This window comes from Spermophilus citellus (assembly GCF_964194105.1).
Source record: "Spermophilus citellus genome assembly, chromosome: 18".
Taxonomy (NCBI): domain Eukaryota; kingdom Metazoa; phylum Chordata; class Mammalia; order Rodentia; family Sciuridae; genus Spermophilus; species Spermophilus citellus.
In genome coordinates, this window is record NC_138200.1 from 11,807,145 (window position 1) to 11,831,795 (window position 24,651).

The following is a 24,651-nucleotide window of genomic DNA, read 5'->3' on the forward strand; positions in this document are numbered from 1 at the left end:
CCCCATAGCAAAGTGTGTGGGGGGCGGGGGCACGCTTCCCTGTATTTCTGGGCGGGTATCTGACTCAAAGTACCCCTCTCCCCTTGTCCAGCTCCCTAAACCGGTTGGGGCCCTTCGAAAGGGCTCATTAGAGGGGAGAGTCTCCATCTTCATTCCTATCTCCCCTTGAGAACTCTCAGAATGTGGGCAGTAGGGAGGCTGGTATACAAAGGTGGCCAGGCAGCCCTTCAGGGGACAGGAATGGGAGCGCTGGAGGCGGAGTGGGAGGTCGCGATGCTGGGTTCTCCGAGGGTGGGGCCCGGAAGGCCTGATGCCGCGGGCGGGGCGAGCTGGTCGCTCCCTCCTCTCTCCAGAGCTGTTGGACCTGTTGTCCCCCCCTCCACTTCCGGGCTGCTGGGGAGGGGGACGGGCGGCCTCTCCTCCTCTTCACTGCCACCTGTCTCTGTAGCAGAAGCTGCAGTGCCGGGAGCGCGGAGCGGAGCGAGCTGGTGAGGGGCCGGGGCTGCGGGAAGGAGGGGAGGCGGGAGCCGGAGTTGGGGAGCCTAGTTCCGAGGAGAAAAGGAGGGCTTGGGCTCCAGCCTCGTCCCGAGGGGAAGACCGGGAGCCTGGTCTCTGAATCCCTGGGTGACGCGACATGGGTGCTGGTCCCTTACACAGTGGGGTCGGGACTGCCGGACTCGGGGAGGAAGGGGCGTTGAGTACCAAGGGAGGAGAAGGGGTCGCGTTAAAGTGGCCCAAGAGATTGTCGGGGGCCACTGGGCAAGTCCAAGGCCTGACACCTGGGTGCCAGGGAGGATCTGGGTCGCAGAGTCCGGCGGGGGGCGTGCCAGGACCCCGACTCAAATTCCGGCCCCGCCTACAGCGGGGTGCTGCCTCCCGAGCCCTCGAACCTCGTCCCAACTTCTTCCCCGGCCCCTGGAAGCTCAGACCACGCCCTCGGAGTGCTCAGGGCCGTCCTTTGAACTCCTAGGCCCAGCCTCCCCGAGCACTCCGCGAGGCCGGGCCGTCGGGTGCGGCGCCGGGGACCCTAGGCCACGTCCCACGCTTCCAGGCCACGCCCCGGAGCCAGGACCACGCCCACCCCGCAGGAGTCCGAAGCGGCCATGGGGACTCCCAGTAGCCCGGAGGAGAGGTCCGGGTCCCCGCCGGTCCCCGAGTGCGACGCAGAGGTTCAGCCCCAAGGGGCCTCCCAACCCCATGATCATCCCGATGAGCCCCGCGAACAGGAGGCGCCCGAGGTCCCGGCGGAGCTTCCTAGCGGCCAAGGAGTTGAGCAGCAGACTGAGGAAGAGGAAGAAGTGGGAGAAGGCAGCAGCACCGAGAGCAGCCGGGAGGAGGTGAGGGCCCTTAGGGCGGCAGCCACTGGGAGATCCAAACAGACAGCGACTCAAACAGGTGACCGGAACAGACCGGTGGAGAGAAACCAAAGGGACAGAGACCTGGAGACAGGGAAAAACAGAGATGGGGAAAGACGACAGAGAAACAGAGACAGCCCCAGACAGATCCACGAGCAGACCCAATAGAGACTGACCCAAACGGGTGACCAGACACAGATACAGGCACTGGGAGAGAGACCCAGAGATAGGGAGAGACAAACCTGGACTTGGATCTAGATAGCCCCAGACCTACTGAGAGACAGAAACCAGAGAGAGACACAGAGACCCTTGAGACAAAGACCTCAAGAAGAGACTGAGAGATGAAGGAAGGAGGCAAGGACAGAGGAAGAGAGAGAAAGAGTCCCAGAGACTCAGAGTGATGGTTAGAGACCCAGAGGGCAACCCGGAAACAAGGTGAAATTACTCAGAAAAAGAGAAATGTGGGCACAGAAACCTGGAGAGAGGGAGAAACTCCAAGGGAGAAAGAGACCTCGTTATTCAGAGACAGAAGACAACTGAGAGGCAGGGGGAGAGACTTAGATGTGGGGAGAAAAATGGGGCATGGGGCGCAAAGAGAATGGGACCTAGATTTAAAAACCAACCAACCAACAACAACAACAACAAAAATCATCTTCCATGAATCAGCTTTGTACCCCCTTCCTGAACTGTGAGCCCCTAGGATACAGAGGTCCCCAGGTCTGCCCCTTCCCCCACCCGCCTTACAGATCAAATGGGCATGGTGGTGGAGTTAGGCTGACCGCCACCCCCAGAGAGGGATGAGGGCTTGGGACCAGACCTAGAGTGACTGTAGGAGGCTAGACCTTTTCCATTTGACCCACCCTCTCCAACTTCAGCCCGAGGGCGCACCCCGGGCACAGACGCCGGCCTCGCCCTCCACCTGCACCCCTTATGGGGAAGGGGTGAGAGCAGCCCGGAGGAGGCTCCAAGCCCAGAAGCTGGAGGCAGTGACTCGTGTTGCCCTGTTGGAGCAGAGACTGAAGGAGCTTCAGCGTCAAAAGAAGGAGCTGAGGATCCAGGTGAGGCTTGGACCCCCTTGGGAAGACTGGCGTCAACTCATCTGCAAGGCCAGCTCCCAGCCCTCCTCGCCCAGGGGTCGGATTCTAGGCCCCCAGCTTCATCCTTCCTCCACACCGGGTGCCCAGAATCCCGCCCTCAGAATCCAGGAGTTCAGGCTCCTGGGCCCCTCATAGGCATCAGAACCCTCAGCCCCGGACTTATGGACCTTGTAGATGGAGGTGGAGGTGGCCCTGATACGGGGTGAACTGGCTGGAGAGAGAGTGGCCCTGCGGCGGGAGGAGGAGCGGCTCCGCGAGCTGCTAGGGCAGCAGGTGGTGGAGGAGCCCGGCAGCCAGGAGCGGGAACAGGTTTGTTCACCTACTGTTTCTTTTCCAGTGGTTTCCTTCCTTGTGTGTGTGCATGGAGGGAGGTATTCGTGGTGTTTTTTCTGGTGACCTGTCCCCCCACCCCCCGTGGTCCCTGTTTCACTTGGGATCCAGAGATGCTGAGAACAGATTTTCCCTCCTCCCTCCCTGACTGTGATTCGAGACCTGACTCATTGGGCCTTCTTCCTTGACTCCCTCTGCTTTTGCTTTTTAAATATCAAATCCACAAAAATCTCAAATCCACAAAAATCAAATAGGCAGACAGCCTCCATGCCCTGTGCTCCCTGACTTCCACAATCATAAATCTTCCTTTCTTCTTTCATGTCCTGCAATTTGCTTCCTGCTCCCTAGTTTTAAAAGCACATCCCCAACATCATAAACTAGTACATACTTTAGCATGTACCATTTGCAAATAAGATCTCCTTTTTAAAAACATTACCATGACATCTTATTATCTCACCTGAAGAATTTTTATTTTTTTTTAAAGAGAAAGTGAGAGAGAGAGAATTTTTTTTTAATGTTTTATTTTTTAGTTTTCGGCCGACAACATCTTTCTTTGTATGTGGTGCTAAGGATCGAACCCGGGCCGCACGCATGCCAGGCGGGTGCGCTACCGCTTGAGCCACATCCCCAGCCCCAATTTTTATTTTATTTTTTATGGTGCTAGGGATGGAACTCTGGGCCCACTCATGCTAGGCAATTGCTCTGCCACTGAGCTACTCCTCAGCCCTTACCTTAATAATCAATAAGTTTTATTATTGTCTTATTTCTAGTCCATTTTCATTTTTCCCTGGATTGTCTCAAAAACACCAGTTAACGGGGCTTGTTTGAATTAGACTGAGTGCCAAGCTTGGTTGTGATGTCTCATGTGACTTCAGCACCACTGGTTCTCACCAACGGTGTCTGCTCCTTGCTGTCTGTTGAAGAAACCAAGTATCCTATTCCATAGGCAGGATGTGGCTGATTGCATGCCTGTGGTGACCCTCAGTGGCCCTCTGTTGCCGTGAGCAAGTGGTTGCTTAGCTATAGAGGCTCAATCAGATTTAGATGTGCTTTGTGCTTTCTGAGCGAGAATCAGGGACATCATTTCTGGGTGTCGACCTCTATGAAGTCACCCTGATCTCTTTTAATAATCTTTTACCTAAGGATTCTTACCATTCATCAGTGATCATTGCTTGGATTCGGTATAACTATAGCCTGGAAAATGTGACTTTGTAATTTTATCAGTCTTTCTCTTGGCAAGTAGCTTGTGTGTTGGCATTTGGGGGGGCTGGGTCCAGGGCCCTCATTTAGAATCAAACACCTCATATTTCTCCAACCCTGATTTCTCGTCTGAGGTCTATGTGCCTGCCTTCTTAGGATAAGGGTTTTTAGGTATTCTTTTCTTCTTCAACCCAAGAGGCCAGGCTCCAGCCTTCTTCCCTCAGACTGAAGGGGTCCAAGCTTCCAGCCCTCCTCCCTCAGGCCCAGGGGTCCAGCCCCAGCCCTCCTCCCTTAGACCTAGGAATCCAGGCCCAGGCCTCCTACATCAGGACCAGGGGTCCAGGCCCAGCCTCTTCCCTCAGACTCAGGGGTCTATACCCAACCCTCCTCCCTCAGACCCAGGATACAGGCCCAGCCCTTCTCCCTTAGACCTAGGAATCCAGGCCCAGCCTCCTCCCTCAGACCCAGGATACAGGCCCAGCCCTCCTCCCTTAGACCTAGGAATCCAGGCCCAGGCCTCCTACATCAGGACCAAGGGTCCAGGCCCAGTCTCTTCCCTCAGACTCAGAGGTCCGTACCCAACCCTCCTCCCTCAGACCCAGGGTCCAGGCCCAGCCTCCTCCCTCAGACCCAGGATACAGGCCCAGCCCTTCTCCCTTAGACCTAGGAATCCAGGCCCAGGCCTCCTACATCAGGACCAGGGGTCCAGGCCCAGCCTCTTCCCTCAGACTCAGGGATCCGTACTCAGCCCTCCTCTTCAGACTCAGGGTCCAGGTCCAACTTCCTCCCTCAGATCCAGGATACAGGCCCAGCCCTCCTCCCTCAGACCCAGGGGTCCAGGCCTCAGCCCTCCTCTGAGGAGAAGCCAGGAGTCTGCTTCTTTTTATTCATCATTTCTAAAGCTGTCCTTGGCAACTCTTCTCCACATCGATTGTCCCTCTGCCCCTTGGTCACCAGGTCCTACATGCCTCCCTTTCTGTTACCCCCAAGTTCACCGGTCACCGCGTTCTGCTTCCCAGTGTGTCTCTGGTCCATCTCTTTCCCATCCCCCCTGCCCAGGCCCAGCTCAGGTCTCCTGCTCACTCACTGCTTTGAGGACTCCTGCAGGAGCTGGTCTCTGCCCTGTATTCCTTCTCCCCAGGGGATTCCAATGCCGGCCCTGCTCCATCCCTTCACTCCTCCCAAGGCTCCCAGTGACCGAACCTGACTGAGCTCCGCCCTCCCGCTGCTGTGTCCCACAGGCCCCTCCTCCCTTCCCACTTCTCCCTGGCTGAGGTTTGCCCCGCAACATTCATACACTTTTAATTCCTGTGCCTTGCTGCCCCTCTGTCCCAAATGCCCCTCCAGCCCCCTGTGTCTCCCCAGGTCTAAATACTCCCTGATCTGAGGCTTTAAATTCCCCATCCCAGGGGCGGGGCTATGGCTCAGTAGGTAGAGTGCTTGGCTCACGTGCACAAGAACCTGGGAAGCTTTGGCTACCCTAGGCTCCTGCATCTCTGTTTTCACTGCTCTGTCCTCAGTTGTAAATGGCTGTGTGTCCCCCTGGAGGGCAGGGCCTGGGCTAGGGACCCAGCATTACCCAGTATGGCGATGTTTCCCTTCACTCCTTCACTTGTTTCTTTCTTTCTTTTCTCCTTCCCTCCTTCCTATTCTCTTTCACTCTCTTTTTTGCCACATTGAGAATGGAACTCAGTTCCTTGTGACTACTAGGAAAGCATCTACCATGGAGCTACAGCCCAGCCCTTTTTCTTTCTTTCTTTTTTTTTTTTTTTTTCTGTTTTTGAATTAGGATTTCACTAAGTTGCTGAGGCTGATCTCGAACTAGTGATCCTCCTGCCTCAGCCTCCTGAGTAACAGGTTATAGGCATGTGCCACTGCACCTGGCTTCTCCTTCATTTGTTTCCCAAACAACTGTTGACTTGGAGCCTCCTCTGGGGGATGCAGCACAGGAGTGAACCAGAGTCCTGCCCCCGGGGAGCTGACACCAGGCCGGGTCTGAGGTCTGGCTGGTCTTGCCCTTGCTGGCCTGCTTCCCTTTCTGAGCTCAGTCTGAAGCTGAGTCTGGTTGCTTTTCAGGAACAGAGGCAGCTAAGGCAGGAGCGGGACCGCGTGGAGGGTCTCCGCCACAGACTTCAGGAGGCCCAAGGACAGCTGGACTCCCAGCCAGAGGACCAGCGGGAGCGACTTCTGCAGGGGGTACAGGAGGTGAGGGCCTCTGGACCTGATGTCCAGGCCCCACGGGTCCAGACTCCAGCCTCCTCCCTCAGCCCCTCAGCCCTCTTTCCTCATTGACCAACAATCCAGGCTGCAGCCACAACTTTCCTCCAGGCTTTTTATGTCCCCACTCACAGATGAGGGAACAGCTGGATGTGGCCCAGCGTGCTTATGAGGACCTGGAGTTCCAGCAACTGGAGCGGGAGAGCCGGCAGGAGGAGGAGGAGCGGGACCGCCCTGGGCTCCAGCTGCCGGACCCCAAGGTCCAGGAACTTCAGGCCAGTGTGGCCCAGCACAGGGTGAGTGTCAGTGACTAACCCTGCCCCTGAGGCCATTCCTCTTGTCTCCCCCACTGCGCGTGCGTCACTGAGCTGACTGAACTGTTGGTGTGTCACACCGGGTGCTGAGCGTCCCAGGGTCTTCACTTGTTGAATCCTCACACAGGCCGACAGACAAGTCCTGTTCTACTTTTTCCATATCTTAAATGAAGAAGCATAAGGTCAAAGTCCTTACATTATCTCTCAAAGTCACTTAGTTCTAAAAGGTAGAGCTGGGATTGGAACCTTCGAAGTCTTGGCCACCACGCTCTATGCCCCTGGTCCAAACAGATGTGGTCACTAGTCCGACCTGCAAGCTTCACGTTCAGGGTCTGACAGGTTCTGTGGGTACTTCACAGTTTCCCACTTTCTGGACTAGAAAGTTCTGAGGGGGTCTCCTCCTCCCACCTCTGCTTCTGAATCTTCTTGTCCCTCTCTCTTCCCTTCCTCAGTCAGGACTGTCCTTCTTTCTGTCTCCTGTTTCTATCTTGTCTTCTTCCTCTGCATTTTCTCTACATTTCTGTCTTCGAGGTGTGTCCTGGTTGCCATTCTTTGGATTTATTCTGGTTTGTCCCCTCTGTCTGTCCCTTTGTCTCTGTTCTGTGTGACTCTCTGGGGTTGCTATCTCCCTAGGCCTCTGCCTATATCTCAGTTCCTCCCTCCCCTCCCACCCACCCCAGACCTCTCCTAGAACCCCAAATGGGAAAAGAAACTCACAGGCCCCTCCCTGGACATTCAGATCTCACCTTCTCTAGACTCACAGGGAGGACATGACTCTCTGGGAAGGTGGGCTGGGGCTCCTGGAGCAGCTGAGTAACCAGGGTGGCGGGGGGTGGCCCTGCAGCGCCGGATCCAGGTCTTGGAGGAGCAGCTCAAGTCTCTGGGGGAGCAGATGGTGGCTGAGAGCCGGGGCCTCAGCCAGGAGAAGGAGGAGACCCGTCGGGCCCTGGCCCAGGTGAGTTTCCCTGGAGACCTGTCCCAGGTACTCACTTCCCTCAGGTGTCCCACCATCTCCCTGGATCATGCCTCCTGGCTATGGGGATGGCCCATTTTGGCTTCACCGTGTGGTAAGCCGTGATGTCCTCCCTAGGAACAGAACCGATTCCTCGAGCTTAACCGCCTTCAGGAAACACCTGGTGGGGACTTCTCTGAGCCCAACCAAGCTCTCACAAAGGTATGGCGACTTTGCATGCCTGTCAGGCTCCCCACCTCAGACCTAGGAATCCAGGCCTCAGCCCTCCTCCCTCTGATCCAGGGGTCCAGGCCCAGCCTCCTCGCTCAGACTCAGGGGTCCAGGCCTCAGCCCTCCTCCCTCAGATCTGGGGATCCAGGCCTCAGCCCTTCTCCCTTAGACCCAAGGATCCAGGCCCAGCTCTCCTCCCTCAGACCCAAGGATCCAGGCCTCAGCCCTCCTCTCTCAGACCCAAGGATCCAGGCCCAGCCCTCCTCCCTCAGACCCGGGAATTCAGGCCCAGCCCTCCTCCCTCAGACCCAGGGATTCAGGCCCAGTCCTCCTCTCTCAGACCCAAGGATCCAGGCCCAGCCCTCCTCCCTCAGACCTGGGGATCCAGGCCCAGCCCTCCTCCCTCAGACCTGGGGATCCAGGCCCAGCCCTCCTCCCTCAGACCCGGGAATCCAGGCCTATCTTTCCTCCCTCAGACCCAGGGATCCAGGCCCAGCCCTCCTCCCTCAGACATGGGGATCCAGGCCTCGGCCCTCCTCCTTCAGACATGGGGATCCAGGCCTAGCCCTCCTCCCTCAGACCCAGGGATCTAGGCCCAGTCCTCCTCCCTCAGACCTAGGGATCCAGGCCTAGCCCTCCTCCCTCAGACCTAAGGATCCAGGGCTCAGCCCTCCCCCCTCAGACCTGGGGATCCAGGCCTCAGCCCTCCTCCCTCAGACATGGGGGTCCAGGCCTAGCCCTCCTCCCTCAGACCCAAGGATCCAGGCCCAGTCCTCCTCCCTCAGACATGGGGGTCCAGGCCCCAGCCTTCCTCTATTGGGATCCAGAATTCCCCACCCTACTTCTTTTTATCCTAGGACTCAGGAGCTCAGGCCCCAGCCCTTCCTCCTGAGGGATCGGCAGTGCAGGGGGCCCACATCCCTTGCTCTTGTTGGGAGACTAGACACTAAGGACCACATTCGAGCTCTTCTTGTGACTGAGCCTTTGTTTTTCCATCTGAGAACTGGGGGTGCCTCTGTGTTCTCTTCATCTCCCCTTAATCTTTGCCTCCTCTCCCCAGCTGCTGTTCACCCAGAAGACAGACCGGCAGCTGCTAGTGCTTCAGGACCCCGCCAGCCACTCTGCTGCCACCTCTACCTCTTCCTGCCTCTTCTCTGTCCACAGCTCCCTGCAGGTGCCTCCCCTGCTTCCTTTGCCCATGCGCCTGTTTGGTCAGTCGGGAGGGAGGGCCTAAAAGCAGAGCCCAAGTCCAGAACTTCCACTGGGCTCTGTGTGGGGGCGAGGGAGATAGGGAAGCTTGACCAAGGGGTATTTGATGACTCCAGTTTTATTTATTTATTTTCTTCCTTCTGCCTAACACCTCACCTCTCCCCTGAAGAAGTAAGAGCATGTGCACCCAGAAGTAAATTTTAAAAGTGACCAAACAGGGTGTATGGGTAAGAAGGTCTCTGTGGCCCTGAAGGCCCCTAGGCCCTCTCTCCAGAAGTAGGGCAGCTGCTTGGTTCTTGATCCTTCCAGAACTCTGTAAAAAGGGGGCCCCTTGAGCTGTGGGTGTAGCTCAGTGGCACAGCATTTGCTTTTCTGCATGAGGGCCCCAGTTTGATCCCAAGCACCACAACACAAACAACCCCCAAAACCGGGAGCTCCATTTTCTTAATGGCTTAAACATTTATTGAATGGGTTGGTGCTATTATTTTTTTTTTTTAAAGAAGTGGAGCAGAAAATATCCAAGTGCTATGAATGAAGTAAGGGTAAATATTACACAGGAAAAAAGTCTTATTTCTGTAAGCACTTAGAAATTGGTAGCTCTCATTATATCATGTAAATTTCTTTTACCCCCAAAATGTATGTACTAGCTAATTGTTTTGGGTTTTTTGTTGTTGTTGTTGTTGTTGTTGTTGTTGTTGTTTTTAAGTTATATATGACAGCAGAATCCAGCTTGATATAATTATCCACACATGGAATATCTTTCTCTAGTTAGGATTCCATTCTTACAGATGTTCTTGATGGTGGGATTCACTGTGTTGTTTTCGTATGGGTACAGGGAAAATGATGTCGGATCCATTCCATTGTCTTTCCTTTGTTGTTTTTAATTTTTTATTATCCTTCTCCATTATGGAAACTGTTCTCTGTTGATACATTTAGAGCTGCCTCATCATTTTTTTTTTAAACACTGAGTTCTTTTGGGAGACTCTGGTTTTGTTTTGTTTTTTTAATAACTTTATTTATTTATTTATATGTGGTGCTGAGGATCGAACCCAGGGCCTTGCGCATGCGAGGCAAGCACACTACCTCTGAGCCATAACCCCAACCCCAGCCTCATCATTTTTAATGGCTGTAATAATAATATAAACAGTAACAATAATAGTAATAACAGCTACTTATCAAGTCCTTGGAGAGTGCCCGACATGCTTAGAAATGCTTCATATAGATTCACCCACTTAACTTTTTTTCCCACCCACTTATTTTTAAGGGGCGACAGATACTGGGAATTGAACTCTGGGGTACTCAACCACTGAGCCACATCCCCAGACCTATTTTGTATTTTACTTAGAGACAGGGACCCATGGAGTTGCTTAGCTCCTCCCAGTTGCTGAGGCTGGCTTTAAACTCATAATCCTCCTGCCTCAGCCTCCCAAGCTACTGGGATTACAGGTGTGCGCCACCAAGCCTGGTTTACCCGCTCAATTTTTGCAACAATTCTACAGGCAGATTATCTCCATTTTATTGGTGAAGAAACTGAGGCAGAGAGGTTAAGTTCCTTAGCTAGGTGCCATGTGCCAAAGCTAGGATTTGAACCCACGCATTCTGTTTGCAGAGCCTGTGTTCTTTTTTATTGTATTTTAGGTGGAGATGGGGATGGAACCCAGGGTCTCTTGCATGCTAGACAAGTGCTCTGCCACAGAACCCCAGTCCCAGCCATGACAATGTTCTGGCTTCCGTGTGGCACACAATTCTATTGTGGGGCATTGAGCTGCCCTCCCTCTGTAGGCAGTGATGGAAGGTTTTGCAGTTTAAGCAGTGTTGTGAAGAATACCTGTGTGTGTGTGTGCACGTGTATGCATTTATGCAAAAAATAACATTTATGCAAACAATGTTAATTACTATTATATCACCAAATACTATTACATTTAATATAAGCATATATTATTGTATTATATTATTATACATAATTTATATTTCATATTCATGAATTAATATTTATAAAATTACTTTAAAAATGTTTATTACTTAATACTTATTAATGATCATTAATAACAATATTCCATTTTTAGCATTTAGGATAGGCCAGGGTCTGTTCAAAGCCATTCTGTCCCTTTGTGCCACGTGGGATTATTATTATGTGGAGCTGAGAAACAACAACTGGCAATTTCACGTGGTTCAGCCTAATATACAGAATTTCATATCTTTCTCAGAAGAACCCCCAAGAGCAGGACCTATTATTATTTGGGTGACGGTTAATAGATTTAACGTTCTAGCTGGTTCTTGTGGAAATCTGAGAAGCTGGAGTTTCAGCTATGTTGCTAGACGACGTGGCCAGAGTATAGTAGATGCTCAGTGAGAGCTGCTGTTTTTGTACTTATTAGTATTATTATAGTTATTTTCATCCTTGATCTATTCACCTCACCCTCATCTATTTATTTATTTTTTATTTTTTGTAACTGCATCAGCCTCTCACTAATGTTCCCATTTTAATTCTTCTTTTCCCAATAATTTATTCTTTTTCTGTGTGCTAGCATTTGAATCCAGGGCCTTGCATGTCCTAGGCAAGTGCTCTACCACTTGAGCTACAGCCACAGCTCTTTTTATTTTTGTTATTATTATTATTATTAGTGTGTGTGTGTGTGTGTGTGTGTGTGTGTGTGTGTGTGTTGCTGGGGATTGAATCCAGGGCCTTGTGCATGCGAGCAAGCACTCTACCAACTGAGCTATATCCCCATCCTTCTTGTTATTTTTTGAAGCAGGATCTTGCTAAGTGCTAAAGCTGGTCTCAAACTTGCGATCCTCCTGCCTTAGCCTCCTGAGTTGCTGGGATCGTAGTTGTGCACCACCACACCAAGCCCAATAATAATTCATTCTTCACACAACAGCCAGAGTGATCCTCATCCTTCCTGCTTTAATTCCTCTGTCCCCAAGGCCGTCAGTGGCTTCCCAGGCTTCCTCACCATGAGCTACAAGTGCTGATATGGCGCCCGCATGTCTCACCACTCCTCCCTATTCACTGTGCTCAGCATTGATCCACCAACATTCTATACTTTTTTATGCCTCAGGGCCTTTGTACTTACTGATCCTTCCACTTGAAGCACCATTCCCCCCAGTTTTCCTTGAACAACTCCTCCCTATTCACTGTGCTCAGCATTGATCCACCAACATTCTATACTTTTTTATGCCCCAGGGCCTTTGTACTTACTGATCCTTCTACTTGAAGCACCATCCCCCCCCAGTTTTCCCTGAACAACTCATCCTTTGGGGCTGGGAGTTGGTGTTCAGAAGGCTGTACCTGGTTTTCTAATTAGAAAATGATCCTTTTTGATAGTACTCTGTTCTCTTTTCACACAGCAGTTTCTGATTCATTTGTAGGATGGCTCACTCAGTTCCTTATAATGGAAGCACCATGCAGACAAAACTGGGGTCTGCATTGCCCAGTCCCATTTGCCAATTATCCAAGAGCTCCCAGCCAGGAAGTGCTGGGAATATGGCTGAAGGAAAGCCCAGGGACTCGGGTCTCAGTTTCCTCTCTGTGAAGTAGAGTGAACATTTCCCAACTCAGGGTTTTTTGTTTTGTTTTGTTGAGATAGAAGTCTCCCTACCTTGCTAGGGCTGGCCTTGAACTCACAGATGCATATGATCCCTTGACCTTAGCCTCCCAAATTGCTCGGACTACAGATGTCACCACCACACCTGGCCTCACAGGGCTTTTAGGAGCTTAAGTGGGCCTGCAGAGTGCCAGGTACAGACATCCCTTGGGACTGTAAAGGATTGTCTCCAGGACCCCCAAGGAGACCTATATCTCAGGAGACTCTAGTCCTTATATAAAATGTTAGAGTACTTGCAATTAACCTGGACACATCCTCCTGTATTCCATAAAGCACTGGAGATAACTTATAACACTTACACATGATGGAAATGGAAATGGTTATTGTACTGCGTTGTTAAGTGAATAAGGACAAGAAACAAAGTTTGTACATGTTGAGGACAGATACAATTTTCCTTTCTTGCAAATATTTTTGGCCTGCATCATATTGAATCCAAAGATGCAGAACCCACAGATAAGGAGGGAAAGCTACATGCTGGAGACAGATAATGAGCTCTTGATAAATGCCAGCCATTTAAAAAAAAAACTTAATATTGAAACAAGACAAGTGTGGAAAATCACATCAAACAAATGCACAGCTGAATTATCATATGGGAACATTCTGGTAAGTGCCACTTGTGTTACGAGATAGTACTTCCCGGCCAACTTGTAATTCTTCTTTATGAAGTCCAGAACAGGTGGAACTATGTATCTGTGGTTCCGTAAGTCAGAAGAATGGTCCCTTGACAGATGTGTCACTGGCCAGGAAGAGGGACAAGGAAGCCTTTGGAGGGATGGGCCTGTTCTGTGTCTCCATGTGGGTGGCTGGTATGCAAGTGTAAATATATGTACATTTTCCCAGCTGCACGTGTGTAAGTCTGTGCACTTCTCACCTTCTTATATATATGGATATATTATTTATGCATTTATATATATATATATGTGTATGTATATATACACACACACATACACATACACATGTATGTGGAGGTTTATTTATTTATTTATGGCTGTACTGGAAATTTATTTAAAACTGAGCTATATCCCTAGCCCTTTTTATTTTTCATTTTTAAAGAATTTTTTTAATGTATATACTTTTTTAGTTGTAGATAGACACAAGACCTTTATTTTTTATTTATTTATTTTTATGTGGTGCTGAGGATGGAACCCAGTTCCTCACATGTGCTAGCCAAGAACTCCACTGCTGAGCCCCGGCCCCTTGTTTTTCATTTTGAGACAGAGTCTTGCAAAGGTGCCCAGGCTGGCCTGGACCTGTGATCCTCCTGCCTCGGCCTCCCTAGTTGGGGTTACAGATGTGCACCACCATGTGTAGCTCAACTTCAGAATGCTTTCATTAACCCCCAAAGAGCTGGGATATAGATAGCTCAGTTGGTAGAGTGCTTGCCTGGCATGCACCAGGCCCTGGGTTCAATCCCCAGCACTGCCAAAAAAAATAAAGAAACCCTGTACCCCAGAGCCACCACTCCTCAATTTGCCCATCTCTCCTAGCCCCTGGTGATCACTATTCTACTTCCTGCCTCTGTATTTATTCGCTCTATATTAATTTACTCTGGACACTTTATATAAATGGTGCCACAGACAGTGTGGGCCTTTGCAGTTGGCTGCTTTGACTCATGTTGACAGTTAGGATTTTTGATGGCAGATGTAACTCAGTAGTAAAGTGCTTGCCTGGCTTGTGCGAGCCCTTGGGTTTCATCCTCAGCACTGTGGGGGGGAAAATACGGATTTTTGCTGGATGCAGTGGCGCATGCCTGTAAATCCAGCAGGTTTAAAGGCAGTCTCAGCAACAGCGAGGCACTAAGCAACTCAGTGAGACCTGTCTCTAAATAAAATACAAAATAGGGCTGGGGATGTGGCTCAGTGGTTGAGTGCCCCTGAGTTCAATCTCCGGTGCCAAAAAACAAACAAAAAAAAAAAGACTTTTGACCTGTGCCCATTAGGTGGTAGTTTTACTTGGCAGTTCTCTAACTTTCTGCTGAGATGGAACACCTCTTCCTGAGTGCTTGGGCCTTGCATGTTTTCAGGGCTCCTTTGGTCTCCAGAGGACTGGAAGCCTGACCCGGAGAAGAGGAGAGAGAGCGAGCCAGAGAGGATCCCCACGGCCTCTGTCCCTCCATTGTACTGGTAATGGCCTCTCCCATTCCCCACCTACTCTCCTGCCCCCACCTCCTCCCATCCTGCTGCAGACTATGGAGACAGGGCAGGGAGGAGCAGAGGGGCTTGGGCCTGGGAGTGTCCTGGCCTCCTCACGTGGTCCCCTCTCCCTCAGGACCCCTTGAGGCCTCGACTCTCACGCCAGCAGTGGAGGCCTCTGGGAGACACCCGCTCTATCAGCTGCTAAACTGTGGCCCTGGGAACAGGTGAGACATCAGGGAGAAGGGGTGGGGAGATGGGAGGAAGAGGCCCAGGCCTGGTAACCCGCCAATCTCTGTTCCCTGGTTCCAGCTGCAGAGCCCTCCACCCAGACATCGCTCACATGGAGAAGCTTCTGCATCAGGCGATCGCAGAGAGGGAGCGGCTGATCAAGGCCAGGGTGAGACTCACTCTCCTTTAGGAACAGGAAACCCCACTTCAAGTTCTCTTCCCTCAGACCCAGGGGTCCAGCCCAGCCCTCCTCCCTCAGACCCTGGGATCAGGCCCAGCTCTCCTCTCTCAGACCCAGGGTCCAGGCCCAGCCTCCTCCCTCAGACCCAGGGGTCCAGGCCCAGCCTCCTCCCTCAGACCCCAAGGTCCAGTACATTTTCCTGGTTGGCATTCTCATTGATTCTTTCATTTCAAATCTACAGGAAGGAATGAAAAAGAGCAGAGAAAGTTCCTCAGGCCCAGCTCTCCCTGCCATCATGGTCAGTCCTGCCCCTCCCTACCCTCCCTGCTCAGGTCCTCCCCCTGGCTTTGGTCCTGTCTTGCATTTCACTCTGTGTCCCCTGCAATGTGACAGAAAAAGGGCCCCTGGGCTTGATAAGGGAAGGGGAGTCAAAGGACCCCATTTCTGTTCCCAGTTCAGCCATCTGTGTCAGTGGCCTGCCCACGGGTACCTTGCTCCATATCCTTATTTTAATTCTTGTTCTTGTTCTTGGATATACCTCATGAGATTATTAATCATTCTGTAATACAGTCATATAAATCCATATGCATATTTCTCTAATTGTCTCAAATGTCTTGGAGGTTTATTTGAATCCAGATGCAAACCAAGCATTTGGCTAAAGTGCCTCTAACTGTTCTCCTCCTCTCTCTCTTTTTTTTTTTAAATGCCATGAAAAAAAATTGAGCCATTTATCCTGTGAGATTTTTCACATTCTGAATTTTGCTGACATCTACTTTATTAAATTCTAATTATTTATTTATTTATTTTGATGGTACTAGGTGCTTTACCACAGAGCTATATTCCCAATGTTTTTATTATGATGATTATTATTATTTTGAAATAGGGTCTTGCTAAGTTGCCTAGGCTGGACTTGAACTTGTGATCCTCCTGCCTTGGTCTCCCAAGTTGCTGGGGTTATGGGCATATGCCATTGTGATGGAGTAAATCTTTATTTATTTATTTTTATCTAGCCTGAACAGATTTTTGTTATAAAGAATCATACAGTATTGAGAAAGTAAGGTCACCTTCCCCCTCTCTGATCTTGCCTCTGCGCAGTTGTTGTTTGTTTGTTTTTTATTGTTGAGATGTCCTTATGAGTCTTTTTATACTTTTCCACTCATATCTACTGATCAAAACTTTGTGAATTTATTTGTCCCATAATTGAGCACATCATTCCCAACCTGCTTTTTGTTTTCTCAACCATTTATCCCTTCATTACTCATCCCACCCGAAATGTATCAGCTGCCTACTATGTGCTAGGCCCTGGGTGACAGCAGTGACCTATATAAAAATCCCTGCTTTCCAGGGAGTTGATGTGTATTGGGGATGATAAACAAAAAGCAGCATCCATAAGTCAAACACATAACATGTCAGATGGCAGTCAGAGCCAGGTGGCCACATGCAGCCGGCAGGGTGGTGGAGGCTTCTGGGTTCTTAGGCACAAGCTGAACCTCATTAAAAATGGAGGGCTCCGACTTTGAAGCAGTTTGCCCCGCCTTGGAGCCACATCACTTATTAAACAGTCCCTGTTCTGTGTATTGTCCTTACACGTGCACCCACGCTCTTTGGTGCAGGGGAGCAAGTGTCTCTTGGGATTGGTGCCCAGAAGGAAAGGTCTGGGCTGCAGCTAGCTCATCCTCCAAACAGTCCCAGGAGGAGGGACCTGGGAGACCTGGAGGCTCCCAGAAAGACAGGGACTCTGTGGAGGTGACACAGCCAGGAGGTGGGGGAGTTGAGAGCCCTAAGCCCATCTCTGCTAACCTGGATTGGGACGCTGCCCTGCCATGTCCAGCTGGGTGGGTGGCTTTGGGGAGCCACTTCCTTTCTGGAAGCCTCATTTTCCCCATGTGTCAACTGGGGATGCTAATAGGTTGCTCTGGAGAGGAAACAAGATAATCACTGTGATCTCTTGGCACAGTGCCCAACACATGGTGGGAGCTTCTGTCCTGTATGGTGATCCTTAGAGTTACTGTGTGGGTTTGGTAAGATGATGCAGAGAAGATTCCAGGCCTTAATGGGTGTGTGTTTGTTTTGTACGGGGGATTGAACTCAGGAACGCTAAACCACTGAGCCACATCTCCAGCCCCTTTTATTTTTTAATTTGAGACAGGGTCTCACTAAGTTGCTTCCTGAGCCACTGGGATTACAGACATGCACCACCATGCTGGCTTTAGTGGAGGTTCCTTACACCTAGTCTTTCCTTCCTTTGCAGCAGGTCATCCCCCACCTTGTCCCCTCTTGTCCCCTCTCCCTTGTCTCTAACCAGTGCATCTCCTGTCTGCTCTTCAGGCCTTCTTCCTCTTTCCTGACTTGAGTTTTCTAAGCCCCCAATGGTCCAAGTGCAGTTGGTGGATCAACAGTATCAGTGTCCTGGGAGTTCGTGGGTTATGCAGAACCTCACCTCCACCCAGACCCCTATTCTGGAATGGCCCAGAGTCTGTATTTAAAAAAAAAAATGCTGGGGTTCTGCTTTCATGAAGCTCTGTGTTACCTAGAAGCTGTGTGTGCCATCCAGTGGATTATTTTGTCTCTATGCCACAATTTGTTCATCTGTAAAACAGGGCTCCTAGGAGCCCCATCACAACTGCAGAGGTAGAGTCGGTGCAGAAACGCGCACCTGTGATCCCAGCTACTCAGGAGGCTGAGACAGGAGGATAGCAAGTTGGAGGCCAGCCTGGGTACTTTAGTGAGACCCTATTGCAAAAAAATTTAAAAAGGACTGAGGATATAGCTTAGCAATAGAGCGCCCCCGGGTTCAACCGGGATGCAGGGGTGGGACTTAGTCGATGCCCACAAACCCAAGGCAGAGTGTTAAGAAATGTAGCCGTTGGGGTCATTTTCATGATTGTGGTTGTTAAATCACTATCTAAAGGCTGCAGCAGGCCTGGCTTCCTCCCGGGCTCCAGGCTGCAGCACCTCAGCCGCTCCTGAGTCCCACGACCTGGGCCTTTTCTCTGCGCCCCGCAGGCCCCACCTGCGCCCCCACCCCGCCCGCCAGGCCCCCGCGTCCTGGATCTCCGGCAGCACCTGGAACGCTGGGGCCACAACCCAGAAAGCTGTACTCATGTGCGCGTGTCCTGTGGCTGCTGCCGAGGACCCCTGGTGAAGATGGGTGGCCGCATCAAGACCTGGAGGAAGCGCTGGTTCTGCTTCGACCGCCAGGCACGTCGCCTGGCCTACTATGCAGGTGAGCCCGGCCTGGAGCCCTGGGGCCCAGGACTTTGAAAGCCCACTCCAGATGCCTCCCCCACCCCAGGCATCTAGGGGTCGCCTCTGCCCCCTCCATCAGGGCTCCGAAGTGCAGGTCCCCACTTGCCCCCTCCCTGAAAGTAGAAGAGTTGGGGCCCTTGGTTCCTTCCTCTGATATACCCAGTAATCACCTCTTTTATCCAGAGCCCAGGAGTCCAGATCCCCAGCCCCTTTCCCCTTAAGTGACCTAGAATCCACACACACAGGCCTCCTCAGTAACACAGATGACAGTTTAGTATAGTTTTGGGTTCCAGACTCCATTTTCCTAACGTGCCCAAGAGTCTGAACCTGCAATATCAGCGTCCTCCCCTACCCCAGCTCCAGGAATGGGACTCTTTGTCTTTAGGTGGTCCCAAGCTTTCCTTGAGTTCCTTCCCTTCTCGAGGACCTAGGATGCCTGCAGTATTGTCCAGTCTCGGAGACTCCCAGTCTCTCATCTAGCATCAACACCCACTCACTCCCCAGCCATGGTACTTCCTGGACCTTCAGACTCTCACCTGTCTCAGACTTGCCCAGTGACCCGGGCCTGACACACGCCTCTCACTAGCTCTATTTCTCCCTCTCCTTCCTCCACCAGACAAGGAAGAGACCAAGCTCAAAGGTGTTATCTACTTCCAGGCCATTGAGGAAGTCTACTATGACCACTTACGCTGTGCCTTCAAGGTGAAATCCCATTCAGTGCTACCCTGCCCTCTCAGTCAGAGCCTTACCCTCTCTCTAGCTCATTCTGGGCAAAGCCACCCACAGCTGCTACTGTCAGGATACCAGGGTCCAGCATAAGAGACCAGCAGTTCATGGCACTGCCTATAATACTGCATGGTGGCAAATGCATAGAATACTAGCAATTTGTGAGTCTGAGAAAGGAGGATTGTCAAGTTCTAGGCCAGCCTCAGCCATTTAGTAAGGCCCTCAGCAATTTAGCAAGACCCTGTCTCAAAAAAATTTTTTTAGGCCGGGTGCAGTGGTGCACCCCTGTAATACCAGCAGCTGGAGAGGCTGAAGCAGGGGGATCAGGAGTTCAAAGCCAGCTTTAGCAAAATCAAGGCACTAAGCAACTCAGTGAGACCCTGCTCTAAATAAAATACAAAATGGGGCTGGGGTAATGTGGCCCAGTGGTCAAGTGCCCCTGAGTTCAATCACCGGTACCTCACCAAATTTTTTTTTTAAAGGGCTGGGATTGTAGCTCAGTGGTAAAATGCCCTAGATTCAATCCTCAGTACAGAGGGAAAAAAAAAAAAAAAACACCTCAGACTCTGGCTCTCAACCACTGTTAATTTTCTTGGACAAAAGTTAAAAGTTTTCAAGCAAAAATCCGGGTTCCATGGTGCATGCCAGTAATCCCAGCTCCTCAGGAGGATGAAGCAGGAGGATTCCAAGTTCCAGGCCACCTTGGCAACTTAGTGAGACTTTGTCTCAAAGTAAAAAAAAAGGTCTAAGGATGTATCTCAATGACATTGTGAGCATACATACACACACACTTGGAAACTCATGCCAATCTGGGAATAAATGAAGGAAGAGGGCAGAGTAGGACTGAGACCCACTGAGAGCGTGGACATCATACAGCCATTACTTGGCTTCTGCCCATAGTTACCAAATGTCAGAATTATTTTCTTTTATAAAAATAAATGTTGGTAACTGATGCAGTGTTTAGAATCCTCTGTGGAGAGGAGCCAACCCTGGCTTTCCTTAAGTTAGAACCCCAGCTGTATGACATCAGAAAAGTGAGCTCCCTTCTCCAGCCTAGTTTTCTTATCTGCATATTGGGCAGGATTCAACCCATGCCCTCAGGGTTTAAAACAGAATGGATGCAGGGGATTTACCCAGCTTGGGTTTGGCGAGTAGTTTCTTCATAAATGGGCACTAACTTCCCACAAACCAACCAGGAGGACCGAGATTTGGAGGGGGGGCTGGGCGGTGGCCGGAGTCAGCTGTCCTAACCACCCTGTACCCTGCCTGTTCCAGAGCCCCAGCCCTCGCCTGACTTTCTGTGTCAAAACCTACGAACGCCTTTTCTACATGGTGGCCCCGAGCCCCGAAGCTATGCGCATCTGGATGGACGTCATCGTTACCGCCGCGGATGAGAACCACGCCCCCTGAGCGGCCCCGCCCACCCGGGGACGTCCTGGCGAAGCTCCGCCCCACACGCAGTCGTGCTCCAAGGCCCCGCCCATTCCGGAAACGGGGGCCCGCCCCTTCTGAACTCTCCCCGGAACCCTGCGGTGGCTGCGGCTCAGCTGGCCTGAGTCGCGGCTCTCTGTGCAGGTGGGGTGGCCCCGCGACAACGGGATCGCCAGTCCCGAGGCCCTGCCTGGGGCAGGAGGAAGATTGCAGGGTGGGAAGAAACTATTTATTGGTGCTCCTGTGAAACCGAATTAAACACGGCGGAAAAACAGGGTCACTGCTGTGGTGTCCAGCCCGGCGACCGGGGCCAGCCCCTAGGCAGGACCTCGGAGTTACGGGCACCTCTGGGGCCAAGCGACCCCGCTGTTTCTCGCTTTAGGAATGGAGACCTTCGCCCTGCGGGCACGGCCGGGAGCAGGGGGTTCCAGGTCCAGTTCATGTTCCTTCCTTCAGGAAGTCCTCACTGGCCCCCTTGGCTGGTCAGGCGCCTCCTCTTGAGTTCCCATCCTATCCCTGAGCACTGGCTTGTCACCGTGATGACCCGTGCTCTTTATGGACCGGGAACTCCATGAGGACAGAGCCAGGGCTGTTCTGGTGACCTCTGTGTCCCCAGTAGGGCAAATATCATTCCATGAAAACGAGAAGAATGTGTCCCTGCCCCCTCTGGGTCTTTTTGTCCATTCTATTTATTTGTCTAGGCATCTCCACACTCCACCCACTTTCTCATTTAGGCAGGAGCACCTGTGTTTCCTTCTCCAGGCAGGAAGCCCTCCCTGATTGTTGTGACTGAATCAGAGGTTTCTTCAGGGATTCCCACGACAGTCCTAACCACTCTGCCTCCCAGCACAACCTGCCCACTCTGCCTGGTGCTTATCCCATCGTGGCCTTGACTGCCCTAGGCCTTCCTTGCTGATGAATCAGTCTCTCCTTCTGGTCTAGGAGCTCCAGGAGGCAGGGACTGGGGCTGTATTGATCACTACTGAGTCCTTGTCACACACCAAAGGGCTCAGGTGCTGCACACTAGGTGTTGAAGGAATGTCTTATGGTTGAATAAATGAGTTAAGGATGGATGCTAAGGACCAGGAGAGTTGTGAACAAGGCAGCCGGCTCCTGGGCTGACTTCACCTTTAGATCTTACCTGGCACATCCCCTCCTAGGAGAAGCTCTCCTTGGTCCTGAGGCTGGGTCAAGTGCCTGGGCTGCCGCAGTCCTCTCCCTCTCCCCCCACCAGCACTCTAGGCTGTCCCTCTTTCTTCCCCTCAGACAGCCCTTTTGAGGATCTGGGATCTCGATCTAGTGTTCCTGAGTCCTGGGAGTACAAATCCCCAGGTCCTCCAGGACCCCAGGTAACGCCACCTCCAGCTGTGAGACTTCTGAATTCTTGGATCAGTTCATCACCCAGCCCAGAACGGAGCCAGCTTCACAGGCATGTGACCAGTCTAGTCAACAGAAGAACCCTGCTCTTAAATTTTGTGTTCTGTGATCATCATCTGAAAATTCTTAATAATTTTATCTTTGAATGTGTGTTTGGTAATGAAGTTTGGTGGAACAGTGGAGTTTTTTATTTATTTGTTGTTTGGTTTTGGTACCAGGGCACTTAACCCCTGGGCCACATCCCCAGCCCTTTTTTATATTTTATTAGAGACAGGGCCTCGCTGAGTTGCTTAGGGCCTCACTAAGTTGCAGAGGCTGGTTTTGAACTCAATCCTCCTGCCTCAGCAAGATTCGGGTGGGTACTTGTGTCTCATGGCATCTTGGGGTGAAGCATGGCAGTGGCCCCTGGTGAGGAGGAGAACCCAGCAATCAGGTAGCCCCTGTGAGGGTCCATGCTGGCCCCTCAAGTATCCCTATGCCACATTTCCATTTTGCACTGGGCCTCAAAAATTAATGCAGCTGCGTCGGTGTGGCCGTGCCTGCCTGGAGTCCCAGCATCTGAGGCAGGAGGATGAAAGTTCAAGTCTAACCTGGGCAACTTGAAACTCTGTCTCAAAACAAACTAAGAAAAAAAAAGAGCTGGGAGTGTAGCTCAATGGTAGATCATCCCTGAGTTCAGCCCCCCCCACCCTAAAAAAGCAACTGACTGGCTCTGCCCATCCCTTCCCTTTTAAGTCCCATAAAGTATGTTCCACAGGGAGTAGATCTGAGACTCAGAGCCTGCCCTGCCCCAGGGGTCACGAACCCCATCATGGATATGGCCCCAGGCTTCTGAGGCCCTGGGTGACCTCTAGCTGCTGGGGCTGCTTCTACCTTGACCCCTCTATATATCTACTTGAACCAGATTCTACACAGTCTTTGCAGGGAATTCCAACTGTGGAGAGGAGGAGGACAGGAGAACATGGAGGTGGTGGATTCAAAACTCCTTCTGGTCTCCAGTCTCTGATCTCTGGTCCTGGGCCAGGTGTAGGTCAGTGGCCCAGAATCTAGGCAGGCCTGAGCAAGAGAAGACTCCCCACCCTGGGTCCCACTCCCTCCCAAGACGCCAGTTCTTCTGGTTGGGCCAGTTGGGGTTCCTCCCTGAAACTCTCCCACGCTGCTGGGGCCTCCTGCTCCCAAGTACACAATAATAGTATTATCACTCTACCTGCCACCCATCGATCCTCGCTCCATCCCTCAGGAGGGAGGGTTTTAATACGCATTCAGCAAAGGAAGGAGCTGAAGTTCAGAGAGGGAGATTGAATTGTTTGGGATCACACAGCAAGAAGGCAGAATGAAAATTTCAGTCTATTCAATTTTAGACTTTATACTTTGCCCAATGCCTCATTTTCCTTTCTTATAAAAAAGGATACCTTGGAGCTTCAGAGAGGTGAAGTGTCACACAGCAAACCAGATGTGGGGATGGGATTCTGAGGCTAGGAACAGGGAGGCCAGAGCCAGTGCTGAATGACTTCATAAGAAGTCATTCACTTTCTCTCTCTGAGCTTCAGGAGGATGCCAAGTGACCCCACCTATATGACAAGGGTGCTTGTCATTGCCGGGAACTGGGGTACCTGACAGGGTCTGGAGAACAGATACCTTAATGGACATAGCCACTATTTTTCTTGCTATCAGACAGCAAGCCACCCAGATGGAGCCGAGTCTGCTGCTTCCCTTGCTGGGTGAACCTCTCTGGGTCTTGGTTTCTTCCTCTGTGAAATGGGCACTTTATTCCACCCTTTAGTTAAGAATTCATGAAGAGGTTGCTTTAAAACAACGAGCTCCCTGCCTGGCACACAGATGGAGTTCAAGAAGGGGGGCTGTTGGTAACTAATAATAATAACAACAGCAATCTATTTATAGTACTAATAATAGTTAATTTTTTAATATACTGGGATGAACCCAGGGCATTTTACCACTTAGCTACCTCCCCAGCCCTTTTTATTTTTTATTTTGAGACAACATCTCACTAAGTTCCTTCGAAATTGCAAAACTCCTGCCTCAGCTCCCTAATTCACTGGAATTTTAGGCGTGTGCCGCTGCACTTGGCTGTGGCTAATGCTTCTGTAGCACCTAGAACTAGGCACTTTACACATCTGACATCAGTCTCCACAGCAGCCATAAGGCAGGTGCTGTTAAGGTCTTCATTTCACAGAGAAGGACACTGGGACACACCGAGGCCAGCTTCACAGTTGGTAACCAGAGTGCCCGCATACCTAAGTGTTAGTCCTCAAGCCAGACTGCCTGAGTCTGACTACCGTGCCTCTCTCACTTCCTAGCTGTGTGACCCTGGGCAAGTTGGTTACCCTCTCTCTGCCTCAATTTCCCCATTTGTAAACTGACTATCTTTAAAAATTCTCATAGGGCTGCAATAGCAGGTAGAGTGTGAAACAGTGTCGAGCACATAGAAAAAGCTGACTAGGTGTGTTTTTGTCATTATTTCTGTTTATATAGGAAGTCGATGAACATCAAGGCATTGGGACCACTTGCCCAAGGTCACACAGCAAATCAGAATTTGGGACTCAGACCCAAATCTGGCCAGCTCCAAAACTGAGAGCCATTGCAAGATATGATCTTAGGATCAGCCCTAACAAGCAGAAACAGAGACCTTTGAGCACAGCCCTGGAGTCAAAGCCAAGGTCTCCACTTCCAACCTCCACTTCTCACCCTCAGTTTCCTCATCTGTGAAATGGGGCTCAGACCTCTCTTTGCAGAGCTGTTATGGCAGTCAGAGAGGATTCGTAGAGAGTACTCTGCACAAAGTAGGTGTTC

General features: G+C 51.2%; 1 protein-coding gene across 2 annotated transcripts; it reads left to right on the forward strand.

Annotated features, from left to right (window-relative positions):
- The first annotated feature begins 349 nt into the window (after positions 1 to 349).
- On the forward strand, positions 350 to 21,954 carry PHLDB3 (pleckstrin homology like domain family B member 3). 2 transcript variants are annotated; one of them, XM_081274841.1, is made up of 16 exons: positions 353 to 488; positions 971 to 1,337; positions 2,231 to 2,413; positions 2,627 to 2,761; positions 6,059 to 6,187; positions 6,334 to 6,495; positions 7,358 to 7,468; positions 7,604 to 7,687; positions 8,757 to 8,870; positions 14,537 to 14,636; positions 14,782 to 14,872; positions 14,958 to 15,045; positions 15,299 to 15,355; positions 18,064 to 18,283; positions 18,923 to 19,008; positions 20,308 to 21,400. In XM_081274841.1, exons 2-16 carry the CDS (start codon positions 1,104 to 1,106, stop codon positions 20,440 to 20,442), a joined length of 1,929 nt encoding a protein of 642 aa, XP_081130967.1. In that variant the 5' UTR covers positions 353 to 488; positions 971 to 1,103; the 3' UTR covers positions 20,443 to 21,400. The 2 variants fall into 2 exon arrangements, with proteins under 2 accessions (XP_081130968.1, XP_081130967.1); XM_081274842.1 differs by lacking the exon at positions 7,358 to 7,468 and having other exon boundaries at positions 350 to 488; positions 20,308 to 21,954.
- The last annotated feature ends 2,697 nt before the right edge of the window (positions 21,955 to 24,651 follow it).